At 50.3% G+C, this 23373-nt stretch overlaps 1 protein-coding gene across 2 annotated transcripts in view; it reads left to right on the top strand.

Annotated features, from left to right (window-relative positions):
* Window positions 1-6067: 6067 nt before the first annotated feature.
* The window catches only part of LTBP2 (latent transforming growth factor beta binding protein 2), a 129908-nt gene continuing 112602 nt past the window's right edge, over window positions 6068-23373 (top strand). For both annotated transcript variants that reach the window (XM_075926872.1, XM_075926873.1), the window contains exons 1-2: window positions 6068-7060; window positions 19633-19703. In XM_075926872.1, the coding sequence (XP_075782987.1) occupies window positions 6540-7060; window positions 19633-19703 (592 nt within the window). In that variant the 5' untranslated portion in view covers window positions 6068-6539. The remainder of the gene's footprint in view (window positions 7061-19632; window positions 19704-23373) is intronic.

Genomic DNA, 23373 nt, shown 5'->3' on the forward strand with positions numbered 1-23373 from the left:
AGTGGGTCTATAACCTCTTGAATGCCTCAAATTGCATATGTCATCTACCCCACCCTAAAGAAAGTTGAGGGTGAAGGACTGAACATCTCCATATTTGGAGAGAGAAACTCTTATGAGACATGCGTCAAAAGGCTGATTCCCCTACCCACCAACAGTGCTAGTGTGGGTGGCTCTACCAGAGGAAGTGCAGGCTCTGACAAGATCCCCATAGGCTTTGTCTGGCCCTGTACATAATGGAACAGTCCCTTTTTCCTCTCAGCAGCCGGCTTCCGAATCTGTGGAATGCATCCCATCTGCACCGTATTACGGGAGTGCTCAGCAGTGGAGGAATAAGCACATGTGAGTTCTGAACCTTTCTGTGGAGAAAGAAAAGGAGTTAATTAATGTAAGGAACATTGTGCCAGGAGCCACATCTGGGGGCCAAATGCCCTTGGGAGTGTGAATCCTAGGTGCTATATCACTTTCGTGTCAAATTACAGGGGTGATGCAGTCACATAGGGCAAGAATTCAGTGGCACTGAAATATAAAAACTCTGTGTAGCTGAGTCCAGAGAGAAAGAGACCACTGACCTCCACCATCTCTGCCCTGAAGGGCCTCCCTCCCATCAGGCCGGAGGGTTAATAGCGAATTGATTCTTCATGCTAATCTATCTAGGGAAAATTGAAGTTCAGGAGTGGACCTTGCTGTTCTCAGCTGGGAGGCAAATGCAGTGTCTGTGTTCTTTTTGTGTTGAGTTTCCTAACTTCATGACGCACCCACTTGACTCAGTTCTAGCAACATGCTTAACTCTATTCCTTGAGCAACACGCTTTCCTGGGAGAAGAGGAAGATTGCAACACCAGAGCAGCTACACTCTGCTCCATCGATCTCCTATGCTGCTCTGAAGAGCGCACTCAGTGGTGTCTCCATTGTTAGTCTCGTCCTCTGCCTTTTGGCAGCATGGCAGCTGGGAATTGGAAACCTTGTGTGTTGGTGGCCACCTAGGTCAGCCTCTGAACTTGTGCTTTCTCTAGAGTTTAGACATTACCTCTCTGGGTCTAGAAGTTACTGATCTCTGCAGCCAAGCTGAGCTGATGCCAAGCACTACCTCCTAAGTGATTGTCTACATGAGAAGTTGTCAGGTAACAGAAAGTATGAATTGAAAGTGCAAAAGTGAATTAAGTTAAAATGAACCAATGTTGTTCTATATGAGAGCATCTGCACAGGGGTTCAATATGTTTTATCTAACACATACAGTTCACATCTTTAGTGAATTCAGTTTAACGTCCTAGAAAAGCCCTGTGGTCCCAGCAGCAAACGGCCAGATGGCCCAGTCGCCAGAGATTCTGTCAAATTCCAGGTTGTTGGGTTGCTTTCTCATCATCGCTTCACTGCTAATCTCTCTTTGGCAAGGGTTTGATCTTGTAGGCTCATTGCCCTGAACTGTCCAAGCGCTGCTGTCTGGGGAGTTCCTGAGAACTGAGCTAGTTCATGTTTGTCGTCTGAGCCCTGCTAAGCAGTGTACTGAAATCCAACTCCTGTTGCAATTCCCCACGGACTCTACTCTTCCGCATTTCTGACAGGATGAGTACGAAATGAGTCACTGAAGCCAGAGAAGTGCCAGTGCCTAGAGAGGGCAGCACACTGAGCTCTGCAATGAATGTTAGCCCGCAGCATGGACTGAAACAATCCACACCTATAAGGCTTCCAGTGTTTGGCTAGCAACTGTGCAGGAGGTACGTAGACAGAAAATGCTTGCCAGAGGAAAACAACAAGAAGAAGCCAGGGGGCCCAGCCTCATTCTCCCAAGCACCCCCACTGCTAGCCTGAGGTGTACACAAGCAACCCTGCAGTAACAAAGAAGGACTGCATAAAAGCTTTCTGTCACATACTTGTGAGCAACTCTAAATCTATAATGGGGTTCAGGGTGCTGGAACAATTTTATAGTGGGGTGCTGACAGCTATTGTATAAGACTGGAAACCCAGTGTATAATGGAAACCTCTTCAAGCTGCAGCACCCCTGCACCCCTAGTTCCAGCATCTATGAATGGGGGCACCTGGCTCCACAGTATCCCTGCAGTAACATGCGAGTGTTTGCATGTTTCACAATGAAAAGAGCTTGATTCTAAGTGCTGAGGGGTTATTGTATACAGGGAGTAAAACTATGCAAGCTCCCTGGGCCTGGCTCCATGGGACCCTGAGGCGATGGTAAAAGTGGAGCAGCTTGCATGAGGTGTTGGAGGCATGGGATCATTCATTGCTGTGGTTGCTTTACACTTCTCTCTACTTTACCTTGTCAGAAAGGAAACGGATCCTCTCACCCCCTCACTCTCCCTGGCTCATGGATGGCTTTTGGTTTCCTAGGCTCTGGGCTGCTGCTGGTGCCCAGAGAAGTTTAATCAGTTGGGTAAAGAGCAAATTTTATATGTGATCTAAAAGGTAGCAGTGGCGGCAGCACCCCTTGTGCTCATGCCCTGACATGGCAGGAGCTAGAAGAATGTCTACAGTCATTTCAGCAGAATCTAGGTTTCAGTAAAGCCTTAGGCTTTGGCTCCTTGTTTTCCAAGCCTTGTTTATGGCACTGATATTTCTTTAGTGTCAGGGTTAGACATCAAGCATTTTTTCCACTGCTGCATAAGAAAATAAATTAAGTGACGATGGAGAGGACTTCTACCTTAGAAAAAGCTATGCTCTTTGGATCCAATAGCTATATACATGCTAGCACAAATTGCTTCCTGGGCAGAGACTCAGCCTCAGCTACAGAGAGGGAGGAGTTGTTTACGCATTGGGAAATCACAAAGCACCCCTTGGATTTTCTCAACAAACGGCTTCTCAGATAAACTTGCAACCTCCATTTGGGTAAAATGCCAGTCCAGCCAGCTCCCTTTGCTCCTCACAGACTTGGACAGACATAGGTGAATGCTGTAACTTCAGCTGCAGTAGCACCTCACTAGTTTCTCTCCCTGGCAATTTGGGCCCCAAAGAAAAGTAGCTCGTATGGACCCCAGTTTAGCCCACGTGTTTCCATTGCCAGCTCATTACCACTATTGTAGCTGGGTGACAATATAATATGCTGCACAGAGCACTCCAGTTTACACTGGCCTAGCTTTAAGATGAGCTTTGAGAGCGGATGTGACTCAAAGGCTGTAGGTAGGGGCTAGGTGGGTAGAGAGAAAACACAAGACACAGAGAGCAGCACAAGTAAGTAAGTTGTTTTCCCCTGCCCACACCATAGAGAGCATCAGGGAAGGAGCAGGAGGGAGACTAAGAACTGGAAGTAGTAGGAGCAGACAGCAGAACAGGTGGCTAGGAAAGCAATAGAGGAGGGAGGTTTGCGAGCAACAAGGTAAATTAGAGCGAGTCAGGAGAGTTCTGAAAACAAAGAGCAGGCATTGGAATTAGCTGTAGAGCTGGGGAGACAGCGAAGGTGGGTGATGGAGGATTTTCATGGACTGTGTATGGGAGTGACTGGCCTGAGGGAGCTAGTAATCCACTTTGCCTCCATAGGAGGAGGTGGAAGGTTCAAGAACTAGGATGACCCTGCAGCTTCTGGCCTGACTGAGGAGCTCGGAGGGAGCAAAGAGCAGGGGAGGGCAGTGTTTTAAAGTGAGGCTACTATGGTGGCTACTGCTATAGCCAACTAACCATACACAACTGGCCAAATTGCCACATGTGGCTAGCGTGTTGGACATCACCACTTTACAGCAATGAAAGTGACATCCCGTCTGCTTGTCCTTCTGCCTTTTCCAGTCTCCCGTCAATTCTGTCCCCACATCTATTCCCCCCAGATCCACCTCTGCTCCTGGTGCAGTTCCAGGGGCTCTTTTCACCTTGCTGCATTAGGGAGAGAAGAGGAGCAGAGGATCTGTCTCTGTGGCTCATGCTAGGGGAGGGTGGAGCAGGGCCCTTTAGGGTGCTTGGGCAGGGCTGAACTGTGACTCTGCAGAGACCAGGCTCAGCTGCAGAAATGTCACTTGCTGGGTTTGCTACACCTTTGGACGGGCTAACCTAAGCCCTCTCTGGGGGTGGCTCTTAGTGCACAGCTTGAGACAGCCACTGGGGGCATGTCTAGACTACATTTTACTTTTGAAGAAGATATGCGAATTTGGCAGGAATTTGCATATCTTCTTCCGATTGCTTTTTTCAAAAGAGTTTTTTCAAAAAAGCAAGCAGTCTAGATGTGGTCTTTCAAAAAAAAAAAAAAAAAAAAACCAACCCCTTTTTTCAAAGGAACTTTCTTCCTCAAAAATTTAGGTTTATAGGTTTTTTCGAAAAAGCAATCAGGAGAAGATATGCAAATTCCTGCCAAATTTGCATATCTTCTTTCAAAAGCAAAATGTAGTCTAGAAGTGCCCCCCAGTGAGAGAAGAGCTCTAGCAGCAGAAGTGAGGAAGAAGACAGCTGGGACCTCAGCTTCCATCAGGAGGTGCCCAGGAGAGTAATTTGGTGGTACTGAGAACTGCCTCAGCATCCTAGAGTGTGAAAGCACCATGGGAGATGGGCAGGGGGGAGAGGTTCCTTGCTCAGCTGCCAGGCAGTGCGGAAACAGATGGAGCTGGGTGAGGCAAGAGGCAGCTCTCTCCTGCTGAGACACTGAGGGAAAGGGGTGCAGAGAGGACAGGGAGTAGGCAGTGAGGGGAGGTGAGCTGTGGTAGAAGGAGAGGGCCTGGCTTTGATAAGGCTGGTGATGGAAGGGAGAAGGGTCTGGTTGCAGCTGCCCTCATTCTGTCAGTTGTGCAGAGGTTGCAGACCTGCCAGAAGACTGTGGATGTTCAGAGTAGGGTGAGTCAGACTATGGCATGGGACAGCAGGAGCTAGTCCTGGAGTCCAGTGGGGTAGTTTTTCCTATTGGTGAGTCATGTAGGAACCAAATGAATATACAAGTGCTCAAGTGGCCTGCTGGGATTTGTTCAGCTACTGACCATCCTGAAGCTGCAGTGAAGTTTGACCCAGATATTCTGACGCAAACACCCCCAGTAACGCTCACTCAGCTGCATGTACAAACCAACACCCTTCTCATGAGCACATACCACACTCCTCCCTGCCCTCCTAGTGCGCTGAGATATGAGGTCCCAATATGCATTTACCAAGCTTCTGCTCACAAGTGAGAAGAGAAGTCAGACCATCACTAATATTGTGTGCTGCTAGGGCCCCTCCACCACGGGATCACCAGGCAAGGGAGTTCAGCTCCAGACCTCCCAGGAGGAAAGTCCTTATTTCATTTGAGAGATGGCCACAGTGAGTGGAGGAAAGGGGGAGGCAACATGGTGAGGTTGCAGTTGGTTGGTAGAGCTGAGATCTGAACTTGTGGTTCTGCTTTTCCACAAGATTAGTCCCATCTCCTGGCACCCGAGATGGTCTTTTCAATTACTGCCTAATCTAAAACACCAGAGGCAGAAAAGGAGGAGGCTAGTGCTGCTCTTGCCCATCTTGTCTATCTGGGGCTTTCCCTGACCTTGTTTCTGGGCAGCAAAAGGGCTGGTTCCATAGCTGAAGGAGACAGAATTTTGGCTAGTTCATTCCTGGCCTGGAGCCATAGATGTGAATAGATGAATGCACTGAGGCACAGAGCTGGGACTTGGGGTGCTAGCTAAGAGGCTGGTCCACTGTGTGACATTGAGCAAGACAAACCTCCCCTCTCTGGGCTTCAGATTTGCCCTCCAGGAAATGGGACTAACAGCCCGTCTGCCATCCTGGGCTATGCAGGCTAATTGGGCAGGGGTTTGTTCAGAAGATCCCAGCCCCTGCAGCACAGGGGCAAAGGGCTCTGACCTGGGGTATATTCTCTCTCTAGGGCTGTGCTCCCCCATGTACCCCTGCCTGCCTCAGCTTCACTGTACACTTACAACTGGGATGTGAATTTCTAACACTTGCTGTGAGCTGGGGAAGCTGAGCCACAGGCTTGTTCAGCAGCCGGGCATGTTTGGGCAGCTGAACTCAAGCTCTCTGAGCAGGCAGTGGAAGGGCCTGCCTGGTTGCTCATGGGTTAATGTTTCTCTGTTGTAGTTTGTTTCCCTTTGCCAAAGTGGGTGTTGCTGGAATGTCTCCTCTGGTAAGGAGGGGGCCGAGCTGTGTCCTCTGGAGAGGGGCGATGTCAGCATCAAAAAGACACAAAAGGGGGAGGTTTCCAAAAATAAAACCCTCCATCCCCTCCAGACTCTGCCAGTGCCAGAGGCAGGCGAGAAGGTGCTTGGAGCTGTCTGCAGAGCGCGCAGGCTCTGACAGCCAGGGGAGAGGAGGGACTGGGAGTTCTCCTTTCAGGGGTAGGAGGGACGGCTGCAGCTGCTCTGTGCAGCCCACACTGTGGGGCTTGCTGTGTTACCTTCTCCCTGGGCTCTCCTGCTCCTGCAGACAGCAGGTACTGATTAAGTGCCCTCCATCGCAGGAGATGGTGAAGTGAAGGACTTGGAAGGCTATTTCAGGAGACTTGTTCAAGGAACTTTGCCTAGTCTGCTTCCCACAAACTCCCGTTGGACACTTCCCTTCATGGGGCTGTCAGCAGCCACACGCTGAGTACGCTCTGCTCCCTTTGGGACTGGCCTTCCCTCACAGGCAAGCACCATGAGGGGTTCTTGGGGCAATTTTCTCCCTCTCGCTTTAGCTCTTTTCCTGGGACTTGGTGATTCTCAGAGAGACTTTGCTGGAAGATCTGATCCGAGTTCTTTGTTCCAAACTGAAGCTGGAAGCAGGGACACAACTCGGCTAAGGCTGCGGAACCAGGGCAGTAACTTGGGACCCACAGGCAAGGTGTACAACCTGTTCCGGGCGCACAGCCCTCCTGCTTCGGAGCATCTCCCAGCAGCCTCTCCTGTGGATCACCCAGCCTGGATGAGGAGCCCGACAGGAGGGGACAAGAGGGCACATCCATCTATTCCTCCAGATCACAAACTACTTGCTCCCCAGAGCGCCAGGGGCCAACCCAGTAATCTGAGAGCAGCTGCAGACTCTCCAGATGGGACCCTCCTTCAGACCCCTAAGCAGAGGCAGAGGATGGATTCCACACGCCAGCGGCAAAGAAACGGGGTCAAAGCTCGGCCAGTGTACCGGGCAAAGATGCAGAATGCCGGAGGCCGACTCATGGGGTAAGTGTAGCCAAAGGGTTCTCACTCCAGGACTAGGTGTCTAATGTGACTCCTTCTGTTGCACCGGCTCAGAGGTCTGAGTCAGGAGCAAAGGGGCCAGAAAAGTCCCATCTTCAGGGAACTTCGTTAGTGGAGACTCCAGCCCCAAAGCTCCAGCCACAGGAGGGGCCTCTGGTCCAATACCCATCCCCTTTTTGTTCACTAACCAAACCTTTTGTGCCCATTGGCACTGCACGTATGCCATCCCCAGCAGGTAGAGCTCAGATTGTCTCTCCCTTGGTCACTTACTCACCTTCTGTCCCATGTGCAGTAATAAGGGCCAGTTTCTGCTTGGCTTCAGCTGTGCTGACCCTCGCCTGCCCTTGGCATGCAGCCCAGGGCCCAACGCAGCTTAGGAGCCAGCTCAGTTACTTGCTGTAACACTGTGAGCAAGTCCCCCACGTGCGGGAGGAGTTTGTGCTTCTGTCTCGGCACACAGAGAGCATGTGTGTGTGTGAGCGAGAAGGCACGCGTGCAACATGTTGTCTGCAGCGTGTCTCCTCGGCATATTGCCCCAGAACGCACCGGGTGTGCTCCCTTTGTGTGTGGGCACGGTGGGGCTGCTGTGGCCATACTGTTGCATTGTAGGCTGTGGGTTTTGCTGCCCTGCTTGTATGGGTGTTGTGTATAGTCCTGCAGAGAGCACAGGTGGGGAACTGCAGTGCAGTGTGTCTCTGTGCCTGAGGGGCAATGCAATGTGGGGGCAGCTGAGGCCCTTGCTTGGCTTGAGGAATATACCTGGGCTGCCATGCTCTCTGACTGCAGATATTAGCCTCTTGGCACATTGCACCTGGAATGGGTGGGCCCCTTGTAAGTTCTGCATGCAGAGCTTTGAGCTTTGTATAGCTCCTGCTGGCTCAGCTGGAGGATGCTTCCTATGACTTGTCTGGCAGAGCTGCCCCCAGTTGCAGTCCTTGCCGTGGTAATGTGGAGGTAGGGTGGGGGGCACACGGTGTGCTCAGATGCTCTGTAGAAGAGTCCTGTTGTTCCTCCCTCTCCTGCCATTCCCCTTGCTGGTTCCCTGCTTGCGTGCAACTCTCAGCTTGCACTGCTGGGGTAACGTGCTCTTGAAGCCACCCTCTGTAATCAGTTAGGAAAACCCAGATTGCCACTAATGGCCACTAACCCTTTTAGCATAGTCATAGGATGATGGCAGGAGGGGCTGGCTTGGGGGGGAGGGGGCGGATTGCTGTATTGCCCTCTGACATGCAAGCACGTTACAGACTCACAGAAACACTTTTTTCCAACACTAACAAAGGAACTCAACTAAAAGAGTAAGAAAAGCAGCATCATTCCTAAAGCTTCCCCTTCCCTCTGCCTACTGCTGAAAGCTTTCTTCTGCCCCATCCCACCTGCTTCCTCCTAGAGATTTAAAGTAGCAGCATGCACAGCCTTGCATCTTTTCCCATCCCCCTGTGCTCTACACATATTTAACAATAAATTATTCGTTAAGAACAAACTATAGCTCCAGACGAGCCTCTGGCTACCTCACTCATCTAGCGCTGCTCACCTTGTAGCCCTAAGAAGGGATTTGTCCAGTGGATTTATTTGGATTATCAAATCTCATGTAATCAGTTCAGGACGCTTCTTAGCAGAATGATCTCCTTCCGCTAATGCTGGGATGTGAGCTCATTGCTCTAAGGGTCACATGGCAATTCAGCTGAGTTTGGGGGACCCACCTGGAGATGCTGCCTACTTCATCTATAATGAGTACCAAGGTCCGTCTCAACCAGGCTGCTGATGGGGAACAGGGTAGCAATTGCCTCAGGGCCTGGCAATTTAAAAGGGCCCAGGGCTCCAGGCCCTTTTAAATCTCTGCTAGAGCCCAATGCTGTGCAGGCTGCCCGTAGGCCTGCCCCCTCCATCTGAGGCCACACCCCTTTTGAAGCCCCTGGAGTCACAGCCCTCATCTACCCCAAAGTTTTACAGGGCCCAGCTAAATCTGTCATCAGCCCCAATCAGAACCAGGGATAACAGTTAATATTCAGTTTCATCCTTGTCCAGTTTTATCAGGACTGGAGAGCCTGCTTTAAGCTTGGATGGGGGGGCCAGGCTGCAGACAGATAGATGGCTGAAGCAGAAAATCTGAGACCTCTTTGAAGTAGCAGCACTCACATTTTAAACAGGATCACTTAGGATGAAGATTTACCTGGGACGTTGTCAGTGTTGCTTGAAAGGAAGCTCCACGTAAAATCCTTGAAATCACACTGCATCCCAAAAACTTGGGATGTAGAGTTCACATTGTCAGTGAATTTTTTGTTCAGATGCCAGGACAAGAAAAGTTTCCTTGTTAACTTTTTTCTGACCTGCTGACTTGGGGGTTGGGGTGGGATCTAGTGAGATGGAAAATGTTTGCCTAATTGGAATAGTGACTGTCTACCAACATTTTCATTTTCCTAACACAAGCCTAGAGCTATTCTTTTTCAAAGCCTGTTGGGTATAGCGTTTTGGGTATCTGTGAGTTGTGGCTTTCTGGTCATCATATATATAGTAGACCAATGTCTGTGAGTCTCTAACACTGAAATGCTAGCTGTTCCCTCTTGGCAGCCCGTACTGCATGGGGAGTGCGGGGCCCAAACGGCTGCTTGCTCCCCAGCGGCAGCCCGGCTGAACGGGGCAGAAGTCAGCCGAGCACCCCGGCAAGAGGCGAAGGGGGGCGGGGCAGTGACGTGCAGCGTGACAGTGGCTCCATGCCCCGCCCCCTGGCTGTGAACGTCACCGCCTTGCCCCCCTTCGCCTCCCGCCGTGGCGCTCGGCTGACTTCTGCGCTGCTCAGTCAGGCTGCCGCTGGGACCAAGTGGCGCAAGCGACTGTTTGGGCTCCGCGCTCCTCATGCAGCACGGGGAGTGCGGAGCCCAAACAGCCGTTTGGGCTCTGAGGTCCCCAGAGTGAGAGACAGGAGGGGGAGGAGAAGAGAAAGAGAGAGACAGAGAGAGAGGCAGGAGGAGACAGAGAGAGAGGCGGAGGAGACCTGAGGGGGGGGAGGCAGGAGGAGGAGAAAGAGAGAGAGAGAGACCGGAGGCTCAGGAGAGAAGACCGACGTGGAGGAGAGAACTGAAAATCCCGTCTTATGACGGGCTATTTGGCTAGTCATATAGGGTATGTCTACACTACCCCGCTAGTTCGAACTAGCGGGGTAATGTAGGCATACCGCACTTGCAAATGAAGCCCGGGATTTGAATTTCCCGGGCTTCATTTGCATAAACTGGGCGCCGCCATTTTTAAATCCCTGCTCGTTCGAACCCCGTGCCGCGCGGCTACACGCGGCACGAACTAGGTAGTTCGGACTAGGCTTCCTAGTCTGAACTACCGTTACTCCTCATTCCATGAGGAGTAATGGTAGTTCGGACTAGGAAGCCTAGTCCGAACTACCTAGTTCGTGCCGCGTGTAGCCGCGCGGCACGGGGTTCGAACGAGCAGGGATTTAAAAATGGCGGCGCCCAGTTTATGCAAATGAAGCCCGGGAAATTCAAATCCCGGGCTTCATTTGCAAGTGCGGTATGCCTACATTACCCCGCTAGTTCGAACTAGGAGGGTAGTGTAGACATACCCATATATAGTAGCCCAATGTCTGAGAGTCTGTAACGCTGAAATGCTGGCTGTTCCCTCTGGGCGGCGTTGTTGCCTGAAATACTAGCTGTTCCCTGTGGGCGGCCCATGCTGCATGGGGAGTGCAGGGCCCAAACTGCTGCTTGTGCTGCTTGCTCCCCTGCGGCAGCCCGGCTGAACGGCGCAGAAGTCAGCCGAGCACCAGAGCGGCTCCAGGCCCTGCTCCCTACCAGTGAATGTCACCGCCCCGCCCCCCTTTGCCTCCCGCCGTGGCGCTCGGCTGACTTCTGCACTGCTCAGCCAGGCTGCCATGTGGGAACAAGTGGCGCAAGCGACCGTTTGGGCTCCACACCCCCCATGCAGCACAGGGAGTGCAGCGCCCAAACGGCCATTTGGGCTCCGCGGTCCCCCAAGTGAGAGGCAGGACGGGCAGGAGAAGAGAAAGAGGCAGGAGATGGAGGAGAGCTGAGAGAGAGAGAGAGAGGATGAGGGGAGAGAGAGAGAGAGAGAGATGGAGCGAGAGACCGGAGGCTCAGGAGAGAAGACCAACATGGTGGAGAGACCTGAAAATCCCATCTTTTGACGGGCTAATTGGCTAATTGGAATTCTCACAAATTCCAATCTCATTTATTTTATTTTTGCCTTGTTACATCTGCCCTGTTTCTGCCTAGTGCAATTTTTAAGAGTCTTTATTTTATAGTGTTTTCCTTTTCCTGAATGGGAATGTTTTCTTTTCTACCTGCACAACACTTACATCCCTTTCCTGCAAAGTGACTCACATTTTCACTCACTGAGATGACAAGGCAAGATATACCAGCCATTCCAGGGCAGCTCAGGCACAATTACGATTATTCAAAAAGTTCCTTGTTTAAAACTCCAGTTACTAGGTAATGTCTTAATTTATTTTTTCTTACCAATTTCCAAGTGGCAGTGTTCTGATTCTCCATAAAGTGCCTCATAACAGGCCCACAACATGTTGTGTTGAGTGGAGCCTTATTCTGAGGTTTAATTTCCAGCTGGGGCAGATATACTGATGCTAGCTGTGTCAGAGCTAACTATGGAGGTGTAGGTGCAGCAGCATCAATAATGGGAAGGTCTAACTGCCCCGGATATGGGCAAGCCATGTGGAATGCCACCTCCCACCAATTGTACTGCTACAGCTATGCTGCCATTTTTTGTGTGTTAGCATGATCAGGGCTAGCAGGGGTATGTCTGTCCAATCTGGAAATGACATTGTCAGCTTCAGTATAGCACTCATGCTGTGACTCTGCGCCCTTTGTTAGAAACACTCCATTCCTCAGTTGCAGTCCTTTTTACAATAAAATGCTTACCCTCCCACTTCCTAAAAAGGAAGGTATAGCTATCTCATCTCATCCCTTTGGGATAGCAATGATTCAGATGTGTGTTTAGCTTCATTCCCTGTGGTAAAAGTGAATGCAGTGGCACATCCCAGGTCATGCTCTGTGTTTAATGTGGCTGCAGTGTAAAAGCTGGGGAAGGGCTCCTTCCATGCAAGCCATTGAGTGAAGCCAACTGTAAGTTTCAGGGAGAGATGAACTTTTCATTTTCTTTTGCTGGCTTGGAATGAGTCAATTACTGACACCGTGTACTGCATCAGTAGCAAAGAACCACAGACGCTGCTTTCTTCTATCACTGAACAAGGAGCTTTATTAGAATACGGAGAACAGAAATATCCTAAAAGCTGCAGTCACTCCATGGAGCTTTGCTTAGAACCTTCCCCAGATGTCTCCTGACTGGCATCTGGACACATGCCCTATATGCTGGGTCACAGCATTCCTCTCCACTGCCAGGGATCAGCTCATGTTCAGGGTGGGTGTGTTCTGTTTGTTTTTAAATTGTTTATGCTTTTTTTTTTGGATGTAGACCTTGGGCTTTTGGCCATTGAAATGTCTCGGATGCACCCAAGATGTGAATACACTGTAGAGCTAGGTGTATTGCTAGCAATAGCTGGCCAGCTGCCAACACAAGGCATATGTGTTAGTGTGACTGGGTGCTTTCCCATTGCACAAGCTGCTGAGTGTGTCATCCGTACAACAGTGGAGCCTGTGCTCCTTACTCCCACTGCTCCCCTCTCTTAACAGACCGCTGATTCCTGTGAACACAGACCTAGCCTCACAGCTCTCATTATTAGTGTCTGTGGTGTACTTGGTGCTCTCCAAATGGAGAAGAGCATCCCCATGAGCCTCCCCTAAGGCTGTTGAGCTGTGAGCCCCACCTTTCCCCTACTCTTGGTGGCAGGAGTGGTAAGTCAATGGAGATTGGTTAGGATGTGAACAGTGGAAGTTAGTAATCTAGGCATACATGCATGCACAAGCTTGAGGGTGACACACTGCATGCTTCCCTCATCAGTGGTTGGGAGACACTCCCAACTCTTGCTCTGACACATGTTGCTCCCACTTGCTCTATCAACAGCACAGGACTTGCACTGCACCACATCTTGGTTGATGTAGCTTATACCCATCCCTCTCCTGCCAACCACCACTCCTCTAGCAAACTTGACATAGTAAAGGTAAGAATGGGGGCATGAGGTTGGGAAATTCCTCAGTTAGGCTTATACGGACAGCCTTAACTCTACCTCTTATATAGCTGCCCCATTCCAATATGATCTTCAGTCACACGGTCCCATGCCGTCTCTGGATAATACAACACCACATCATACAGTGCCCCTACGATCTTAGGATACACCAATATACAAGAAACTGTTGCTTAATCTTTTTGTTCACACTGATGAATTTGTTTTAAGGGTTAGTCTATGAATGCGTTTATTCAGACAGCATATGTGGTGGGTTCTGGTGCTCCTTAATAATGTAGTTAACATCCGAAGGCTGCTCAGGAGCTGAGGCAGTTAATGATACTAACTTAGCTGCATATTTCAAAGGCTTGTCTATGCCAGTAGCTTTTCACTCTCACTTTGAGTTGTGGAAGAAGCATTTATGGTGAACTTCTCATATAAAGTTGGATGCAGTTCTCTGGCGTGCCCTATATAGTAGGTCAAACCCAGGTGATTTAATGATCCCTTCTGGCTTTAAATCTAGGAATGACTCTAATGGAGCCTGTGTATTAGTAATACACTATGCGGTGCCCAGTACTACAGGATGATGTATAGAAGGGTGTAAAAAATGTGTACTATTGTATTGTTTGGGAAAGCGTGTAATCATGTCATGGAGCTGTGTACACTATTCATGTGTGCAACTCTGTGATCTTATTGCTGCTTCTCTTGTTCTTAGTGTTTGTTACGTTTACTTGAATCTGTTTTCCAATAAGACTGCAAAGTCTTCATGATTTGTGTCATCTTATGTGTGTGTGTGTGTGTGTGTGTGTGGAGCACCTAATGTAGTGGGGCCCTGCTCCTGACTGTAGCCCCTGGGTGCTCCTGCAGTGCCAGCAATTATTAAGGAAGACTGTATTGTAATAAGCCAAGGGGGCAGGGTTAAGGTGGCACATTCAGCCATGGTTATGGCATTTTCTGAGCTGAGGGTAATTTGCCATGCAGACTGTGATTCTTGAAGGTCTGCTTTCATTGTGGACACATAGGAGGTTACCTGCTAACTTTCGAGGTGAGGCTGTAACAGGAGCTCCAAAGAAACAAAACAAGGCTTCTGTCTTTCTGTTTCCCAGCACTTGTGGACCAGGGAAATGGCCTGTGGGGGAAAGACAGTGACTAAGGCCCTGAAACTGGAAAAAGATCATTGGTGGATCTTTTCCACTTCACAGAGCCCTAGAGATTGATTTGCAAGATCAGGGCAATAATGGCTCTGCCTTTGTTGCCCCAGATGTTGCTTCTTTCTGACAGTACCTGCTGCCAACTCCGTTGATTGAGGGCGGGGCAGGTGCTGCAAGAAAGAAGCAGCATCTTGTGCTCACTTTGAGTGCAATTTTGGGCTGCTGTCTTCAGACTGAGGTGTTTGGGGGAGGGGTTGCTGTACTGCTACCAAGGCTCCCTCTAAGGTGCATGGCAGCACACCTTCACAGCTTAGTGGGAACACGGACTGCTATCCTAATTTCTGTGTTGCAGCAGGAGAGTAGTGGCTGCTGACTGGGAGATCAGATCTGAAGGCAGCGCTACGGTCTAGAGAGCTGAGCCCCCAATCAGCAGCTGCTACATTCCAGCCACCCAGCTCTGAAGGCAGCACAGCCATCAGCAACAGTGCAGAAATAAGAGTGACGTGATACGCCATTCGTGTTGTTGGCAGTGCACTGCCATCTGAGCTGGCACCTGGCCAACAGCCGCTGCTCTTTGGCTGCCCAGCTCTGAAGGCAGCACATAAGTAAGGGCAGCAATACCACAATCCTCCTAAAATAATTTTGTAACCCCCTCCCCCAGCAACTCCCTTTTGGGTCAGGACCCCCAATTTAAGAAATGCTGATCTCCTTTGTGAAATCTGTATGGTATAGGATAAAAGCACACAAAAGATGACATTTCACAGAGACAGACCAGATTTTACCATCTGTGATATATTTTTCATGGCTGTAAATTTGGTAGGGCCCTACTGATAGGTCTTTGGCAGGGAGTGCAAATGTTGTGCAAATGCTTGTGCAAATGTCTTTTTACTCTGGGCCTTTTGAACCGTGTGGAGCCTGGGATCACCTGGTGGTGATCATGGGAACTGCTGAGCACTAATGCCACAGAGTGGCCCGGCTGTGTAGCTGCAGCATGAGTTACAGTATTCATATGCCTCTTACTCCCATTAGCCCTGCATGCAACAAAAGGGGCACCAGACACTGCTTCGCTCCAGGCCTTGACCCTTTCTGTGCTGCGTAGTGCAGAGGATAGGACTCTTGGTCTTGGCTAAATATTCTGCACTTAGGTAGGGTTGCCAACTTTCTAATTGTACAAAACTGAACACTCTTGCCCTTTTCTCTGTCCCGTCCCTTTTCTGAGTCCGTGCCCGCAGCTCACCTCATCTCCCCTCCCTCTGTTGCTCACTCTCCCAACCCTCACTCAGTGACTCATTTTCACAGGGCTGGAGCAGGGGGTTGGAATGTGGGAGGGGGTACAGGCTCTGGTCTGAGCGTGCAGGCTCTGGGGTAGGGCCAGAAATACAGGGCTCAGTGTGTGGGAGGGACTCTGGCCTGGGGCAGGGAGTGGTGATCAGGGACAGTTATCGCGCGGCCCAGTGAATCTATGGGATGCAGCACTCTGACCACTGCGGCAGTGGCAGGAGCCCCGAGCTCTTTAGAATCGCTGCAGGACTGCCAGGCCGCATGCTCCAGAGCCCCGTGCCTCAAGCTCCGCCTGGCTCTGAGAGCTGGTGGTGGGGAGTGTCGTGTGTTTTGGGCAGCGTTGAGGGCTGGCTGCTCCAGCCCAACAACCATCTGCCTGAGGCTCCGCCCTTGCCAGGAATGTGGAGCTGTGTCCCCCTTCACATTGCCTAGGGTCCCAACAACCCTGTCAGCTGCCCTGGTGAGGGTGCAGGGTGTGGGCTCCAGTAGGGAGTTGGGATGTGAGAGGGGGGCTCAGAGCTGAGGCAGGCAGTTAGCGCATGGAAGTGAGTGCAGTTGGGGTGTGGCAGGAGGCTGGGGTGCAGGTGACACTTACCTCAGGCAGCTCCTAGGAAGCAGAGACATGTCCCCAGCTCCTAGAGGTGGCCAGGTGGCTCTGTGCAGTACATGCTGCTTGCACCTGCAAATGCAACCCCAACAGCTCCCATTGGTTGCAGTTCCTGGACAATGTGAGCTGCAGAGTTGGCATTTGAGACAGGGCAGGAAGCAGAATATCCCTGGCTGAGCCTCTGCCTAGGATTTGAGGGGCATGTCACTCCTGGGGAGCGGCACAGAGCCAGGTAGGGAGCCTGCCAGCCCTGTGCCAACTAAACCTATAAAGGCCTGGTCAGCTCTGGCTGAAAACCAGACATCTGGCAACCCGGTACTCAGCTGTGGAAATGCCTTTCTAGTATGCTTCCCTGCAGAAGGTGTATGTGGATTATAACAGGGCTTTTAGGTTGGAAGGCAGCTGCCAGCAGGGCACTGGGCCTAGGCTATCGGGTTCAGAGGGCTAGTGAGACTCAGCTCTGAACTAGTTCTGGGGATTGGTCAATGTGTGGTGCAGGGCTGGGTGTGGAGTTTGGAGGCCAGAGGCTGCTCGCCTGCACTCTTCAGGTTTCACAGAGCACTTGGGGTCCAGTGCTGCACAGAGCCCAGCCCATGTGGCTTTGCGCATCCACTTCTATGCTGCTGCCTTTGCCTCAATTCAGTGGCCCCGTCTCCTGCATAGTGGTTGGTTTTTCAGACATACAGAACTCCTTGTTGTGGGGCAGCCTTGCAGCTTTCTAGCCTACAGCTTGGGGCTGCGATGCTGAGGGCGAGGGAAACCCATCCTGTGCGCCACATGACTGTCCTGGGCCAGAAAATTCCAGAGGAGGTGGCAGCAACCAGAGGACTCCTCACTGAGTTGCATGGCTGCAGGGAGGCATTGGCCGTGGAGTATGCAGTGAGGCGTGCGCAGCTGGGGTGCTATTCTGCCGAATTGCAGGAAGCCAGCCACTCCCTGGAGCACCATCCCTCTGAGCTGTAAACATGCCGTCGTGCTCCTTAAACCTGCAGGGGTTTATTTTGAATTCCTCATAAGGCAACAAAAACCACATGGCGTTCAAGCCATGAAAATGTCAAGTTAAATGCTTTAAATGTAACCAGATGCTCCCAGGGCTGGTTCCTGCTCAGTGAAAAACCAAGAGCACTTTGCCCAGCTCCGTAACCCCCTGCCACCTCCCCCCACCACAAGGCTCCAGCACACCTGGCTGTCCATTAACGCCATCTCATCAGGAGGTGAGAGAAACTTTGCTCTGTTCCCCACATGGCCTCAGCAATGTGGCCCACACAATCTGGGATAACAATAACCCTTAGCACTTAAATAGCATTTTACTGCTTCTCAGAACTTCACAAACATTTAGCTAATCAATGCTCAGCAGCCTGCATTGGCACTGGGGCCTGGTGAGTTTGGTACCATGCTGAGAGATTTTTCGTAGCTTTGTTACTCACTTGCTGTGTGATCTTTGGCAAGTCCCTTTCCCTCTCCTGGCCTCAGTTTCCCCATTTGCAATGTAGTGCTTTTGACACTGACCTGCCTCTTTGGGCTTGAAGGTTGTGAGTTAGTGTCTAGAACCATGGTGTCCAACACACTAGCCACATATAGCTATTTGGCATGTTGAGCGTGACTAGTACACTATAGCAGTAGCTTCTATAGCAGCTACTACTTCAGAACTGATTGGACACCACTGGTCTAGAAGATGCTAAGGAGGAGGATAGCCCATGCGCTGGGACACAGCAAGGCTGGGACCAAGTGAGTCTCACTACAGGCAGCAGCAGGTGGGCCCTTCCAGGAGAAATATAGAGGGGCTTTGGGGCTGGCACCGAGAAGGTCAGCAGCAATGGGAAGAGCCCAGAAGAAGCAAGGCCTGGGGGAGTGATAGGGGTCAGACGCTTGTGCTTGCTTCACGTGTGCTCTTCATATGTGGTTCGGCTGCCAGGATAACCATGACTCCTAGTGGGTCAGCTCTGACCTCTCACTCCTTTCCATGCTTGTTCTTTGTGCTTCTGCTTCACCTGCACAGCCTATGGCTGCCCTTGGGGGCTTGGCAGCAGCAGTCTTCCAAAGCAGAGTCAGACAAGCCCCCAGTGTGCTGGGGTGCAGCTGCTGTTCCGATGGCCCACAAGAGCTAGATGTGTTGATGAGGAACCCTCAGAGAGGTGGAGAGCCAGCTAGGGACTGGCCCAGCTGCTCTATTCCAGTCTCTCTCTCTGCACCTCAGAATTTGTTGCCCACCCTATGGCCTGAGAAGCGATCAGCTGTCACCAGGAGAAGCTGAGAGGCGTTCCGTGTGTGTGTGTGTGTGTGTGTGTGTGTGTGCGCGCGCGCGCGAAATCGAGACACAGATTTCGGACTTCATTCCATGAAGAATTGCTGGTTTGATCTGAGGCCAAAGCAGCTTCTCTGGAGGCGGTGCCTGCTCCTGCCTGCAAAAACCACCTTCTGATTGTGCCAGTAATTTGAGGCAAGAACAGGAAATGTTTTTGCTCTTTCACAAATCTCCTGAATTTTGCAAAGTGCATTGAGGACACCCCAGGGGAAAAGGGGGGAGCTGTAGTGATGTCCCCACTTCAGAAACCAAGTGGGCTTGGCCAATAGCTCAATGGGAGGCCTGCAATAATATAAAGACTGAATATTTTTGACCTCTAAAGATATGGTTCAGCCTGAGCAAACCAGATATGTGTGTAGGCCTGATGTAGAAATTCCTTTTATGGCCTATGTTCTGCAGGAAGTTAGCTAAGATGGCCACAAAGAAGCATGCTGGCCTTAAAATCAACAAATATTAATAATGGCTTGATGCTGCAGGATCAGAAAGGACCTTCCAACAAGTTACTTAGCTGCAGAACTCATGCCCTGCCTCTACATGCACACAATGAAATCCTGCCCCTTCTGGGATGAGCTGTCTAGTTATTTAACAGTGCAAAGCAACACTTCACAACAGTTAAAGTGGAAAATGAAGGGAAATATTGTATCCGTTTGAAACAGCAAGGGAGATTTATGGGAGCTAAATATATTACTAATATTGGATTAGACCCTCTCCTGGAAAACTGTGTTGTGAGATCTTTAATGGCCCTCAATTGTCAGGACCTCAAATTACTTGTGAGCAAAACGGCATCTCTGGCAGTGCAGTGCAGCGCTTCCCTGCAACTATGCCAGGGCATTTGAAGTTAGTTCTGATTTTGAAGGGGAAGTGCCACCTCCTGAATCACCCTCATGTTCCCTGCAGCATCTGGGTGTTCCTTCCTTAGGGGTTTTCCCTCCTAGCGTTTAGAAAAGTCCAGCCTTGGTTGGCAGGAGATCTCAGGCAGCAGTGTTCTGGCTTCTAGGAAACCTCAGATGCTATAGGCAGTGGTTCTGTTGGTGTCTCAGGAGGTGCCAGCAATAAGGAGGCCTCACCTTCACTCTTTTCCTAACCCTGTGGTTTGGTACTGCCTAGGCCGAATGTCTGCGGGGGACAGTGCTGCTCTGGGTGGACAACAGCTCCTGGCACAAACCGCTGCATCAAACGTGAGTATGAAAGAACCACAGATGAGCGATGTCAGTTCTGTCACTTAATGCCTCACTGGCTGGCAGGCACTCAGCCACCCCAGTGATGGGTGTGGCATGAGGACCAGAGCATGCCCCTTCCTAGTCCTTTGATCCCGAAGCCCCCTTGGTCATTTCACTGGTATCTTTGAATTTCTCCACAAAGAGTGAATTCCCCTTTCTGCCTGACTCACCCCATCCCTGTTACGGGCATAATCTGCTTCCCAAGCCAAAGAGAGATCAGAGCTCATGGGTGCTGTTACATGTGTAGACCCCAGAACTAGGCCGCACACCCCCTCTTGATGCTGCAGCACTTGTGACTATATCAGTGGTCCACGTTAATATTCGCTGCATCAGAGAGCAGACCCTTTTCACTTGTTAATTTGTTATTAATGGGGATCAGGGCTCCACTGGGCTGGTACTGCCCAGAGACATGGGCCTTGCTCCCAAGAGCTGATAAATTTGAAACACGACCTGAGTGATTTGGTAAATTGTGGGAGGAAGAGTAGTGAGGAGGGTAGGGAAGGTAAGATCACATGGTTACGTAGGCAGCTGGTGCCTAGATTGATGGTTCCAAATGGTCTGAAGATTTTTTAGAAAAGCAACTAGCTAGGTTGGCTGAGGGGCTGGGACATGGGAGCCTGCTTCTAGCGGGTATACAGACTTAGAGACACAATAGAAAATGGCTTGAGCACTTGATCAATCCCTGACTAGCTCAGCTCCTCTCCCAAGGAGTCTGTGTCCTCTCATGTCTTCCCAAGGTAGGAATTACTGGAACTGTGTGAGTGCAAACACCTGTGCCCCCATCCCTCAGGGGCCCTCCCTGTGGGGAATGCTGTTCCTCCCTGGCTGTTACTTCAGAACAACTCTCTTGCCCGTAAATGCAGGGCCCTCTGGGCTGGGGCCTCCTGCAGGGCAGCTTGGCTCTCACACGTTCATAGGACTAAAAGAGAGTGGAGTGATTTACAGGGAAATAATCCTATGGAGGGGGCTCTGGTGACATCATTAACCACATAAGTTGGAACCCCAGCAATGCGATTAATTACATTGTAAATCAGAGCAGCTCACTGGTTGCTGGTTAGTTTTCTTAACCTGGGGATCCAGCAAGACTTGTAAGTTTCCAAACACATAAATCCTCTAAAACCGCAGAATGAATGAAGAGAGGTTTTATCCTGCAAATGCCTCAGCTCCAGCATTTGCAGCTGCCATGGTTCATGGACCACCCATAGAAATCTCCCTTTTCCCCTCTGACCTGTGGCCCAAGTAATCCTAGGGATACTCAGCTCAGAGGACATTTATAAATCCAAGCTGAAGTTTCTCTTCTTTCAATGCCTGTCTTCAGTGGGTCTGAGTTTTGGAATTGGCCACCTGGGAATTCTGCTTCATCCACCTGTGATGTTCTAGTGGAGCAGGATCTGCATCTGGGTTTTATAAAGTGGAGTAGATTGCAGCTGCTCTTCTTGTGAGCCCTGTAAGTCAAACCCCTGTCACAAGCAAATAAGGAGAGCAATAGCATGAGTGAGGAAAGTCTGGAGGAGACTGGAATCCTGAGCAATAAGCAGCATTACAGGGGAGTGAAGGAGTGGCTAGTTGTCTTTGTCTCCTCTGCCCGGGCAAATAGGGTCAGCATTGTATCCGCATACTCAGTGGGTCTCTCAGACCTGTTTAAACACAACAGGACAGCTTGGTGCCCACAAGCTATCAGTGTCCAATATTGACCCACACTGCCAAGATCTGCAGGATAGTAATAGAGATGTAGCCGTGTTAGTTTGATCTTGCTGAAACAAAACATCTTGTTAGTCTTTAAAGTGCTGCATAGTCCTGTCTTTTGTTTCAGCAAGATCTGCAGGGAGAGAGATCAGTGAAATGTGTTATACTGGAGTGTCATGAGTAGGGATGCAAAAGGTTAACTGGGGGGCAGGGGCTGGAGCAGCTCCCTGCCCGCAATGGGGAGTACTGAGAACAGGGGCACTCCGGCCTGGCCTCGCTCATTCCCTCTTTAATCAGTTAACTGGCTGATCCGCAATGAAAATAACTTAAAATTTCTTACAAATACTGTCCTATTGCAACCCAGGTCCGTCAACTCTTTAAATAGCTCCCTGCTGGCTCTTCTTGCTGGAGCTGCGCACCAGGATGCACCCACTTACTTTCACCTCTGCAGTTAACCAACGAGATTTTATATCTCTAGTCATGAGGGGTAATGGCAAGAGACTGAGCAAAAGGAACAGTGGGCAAAATATCAGGAAGACACTGCCTGATGGTGAGCTGGGTCAGGCTGTGGAAGCTTTGCCCAAGGGAGGGGGTGGGTTCTCGCTTAACAGGAGACTGACAGAGAGTACAGTAGGGAAACAGACAACCAGATGGAGAACCAAGATCTCATCTTTCTCTGGATTCTGCAACTTAATATAGAGGCTGCAGGTCCCAAGCCCAAGAAACTGGCTTGCCTTGAAGAGCAATCTGAGACCTGTTGTGCACATCTCTTGGGGTGGAGGCTGCTAATTGCTCCCCAGAAGGGAAGAGGTGTGTGGCTAGCTCTTATGGTAGATCCCAAAGTGCTTTACAAATTAGGTCAATATCATTTAGCCTCCTGGTCTGGGAACAGAATTTAGGTCTTATGAGTGCCCAGTCCACAAGGAAGCTCTGCCAATAGAGGTCTGCTGACTGGTTTTTGGTTTCTGACTGGGCTAGGAGAATGCCACAGCTTGAGTCACACTCCAGGGTAATTCTTCCCAGTATTCTGAGTGAAGTTTCCTCTGAGCCAGGGAGCACTCAGCCAGGGCCTCTGTTATCCCCTCTAATGTCTGCAGGTAACTATGTTCTAATCCTGGGGTCTTTACAATAAGGAGCTTCAATATTTATTTTCTCAACTCCTGCTCCAGCAAATCTTGTTTAATCTTATTCATGCTTGAAAGGAATTTGGACATAGCCCCAATCAGGATAGCTTCCCTGTCCCCCCATTCAGGCTCTTTATCCTCTTCAGAATCTTGCAAACCCATTTGAATTCAGCATGTTTCCTTCAACCCATTCAAGGTCTGATCCTCTCTCTAGGACAAGGATTGAAATAAGTGCCCTGGCCTTGGAGGAGCTCCCTGATCCTCCTCCTACTCACACTCCATCTTTTAGTGCTCTTTTTCTGCCTGTGTTTCTTTCCTTCGGTTAGTCTGTGCCTCCCTACCCACTGAGGTCAGGCCCTAGCATCCCATCCAGGGCTCCTCGCCTGCAGTGTGTCACACATGTGAATGCTTTACCCCCTTCTGGCCCATTTGCATGTTGAACTGGTGTTCTATGCTAATTAAATTTAGCTCTTGGCATTATCTTGCGGCTGTTTCCCTGCTAATAAAACATGCAGATTGGAAACAGGTTTCTGAATTGCAACAGACAGTTCCTTAAATAAAAGAAAATTGAGATCATGTCTCTCAAAAGAGGAGGGGCCTACAGATGCACTCCATTTTGGAAAGAAGAGGTGCCCAATGGCACTGCGCTACAAGTTGAACCTCTTTAGTCTGACCAGTGCTGAACCAGAGAACTTGCCAGACCACGGGAGGTCAATATTGTCTAGCTGCATTGCCAACACTTCCACTGTGTACTAGGCTATTAGAAGACATTTAGGGGTAAATTAGGGCTAAATAACCATATAGAACACTGAGAGCCG

Source organism: Pelodiscus sinensis, chromosome 4 (genome assembly GCF_049634645.1).
Source record: "Pelodiscus sinensis isolate JC-2024 chromosome 4, ASM4963464v1, whole genome shotgun sequence".
Taxonomy (NCBI): domain Eukaryota; kingdom Metazoa; phylum Chordata; order Testudines; family Trionychidae; genus Pelodiscus; species Pelodiscus sinensis.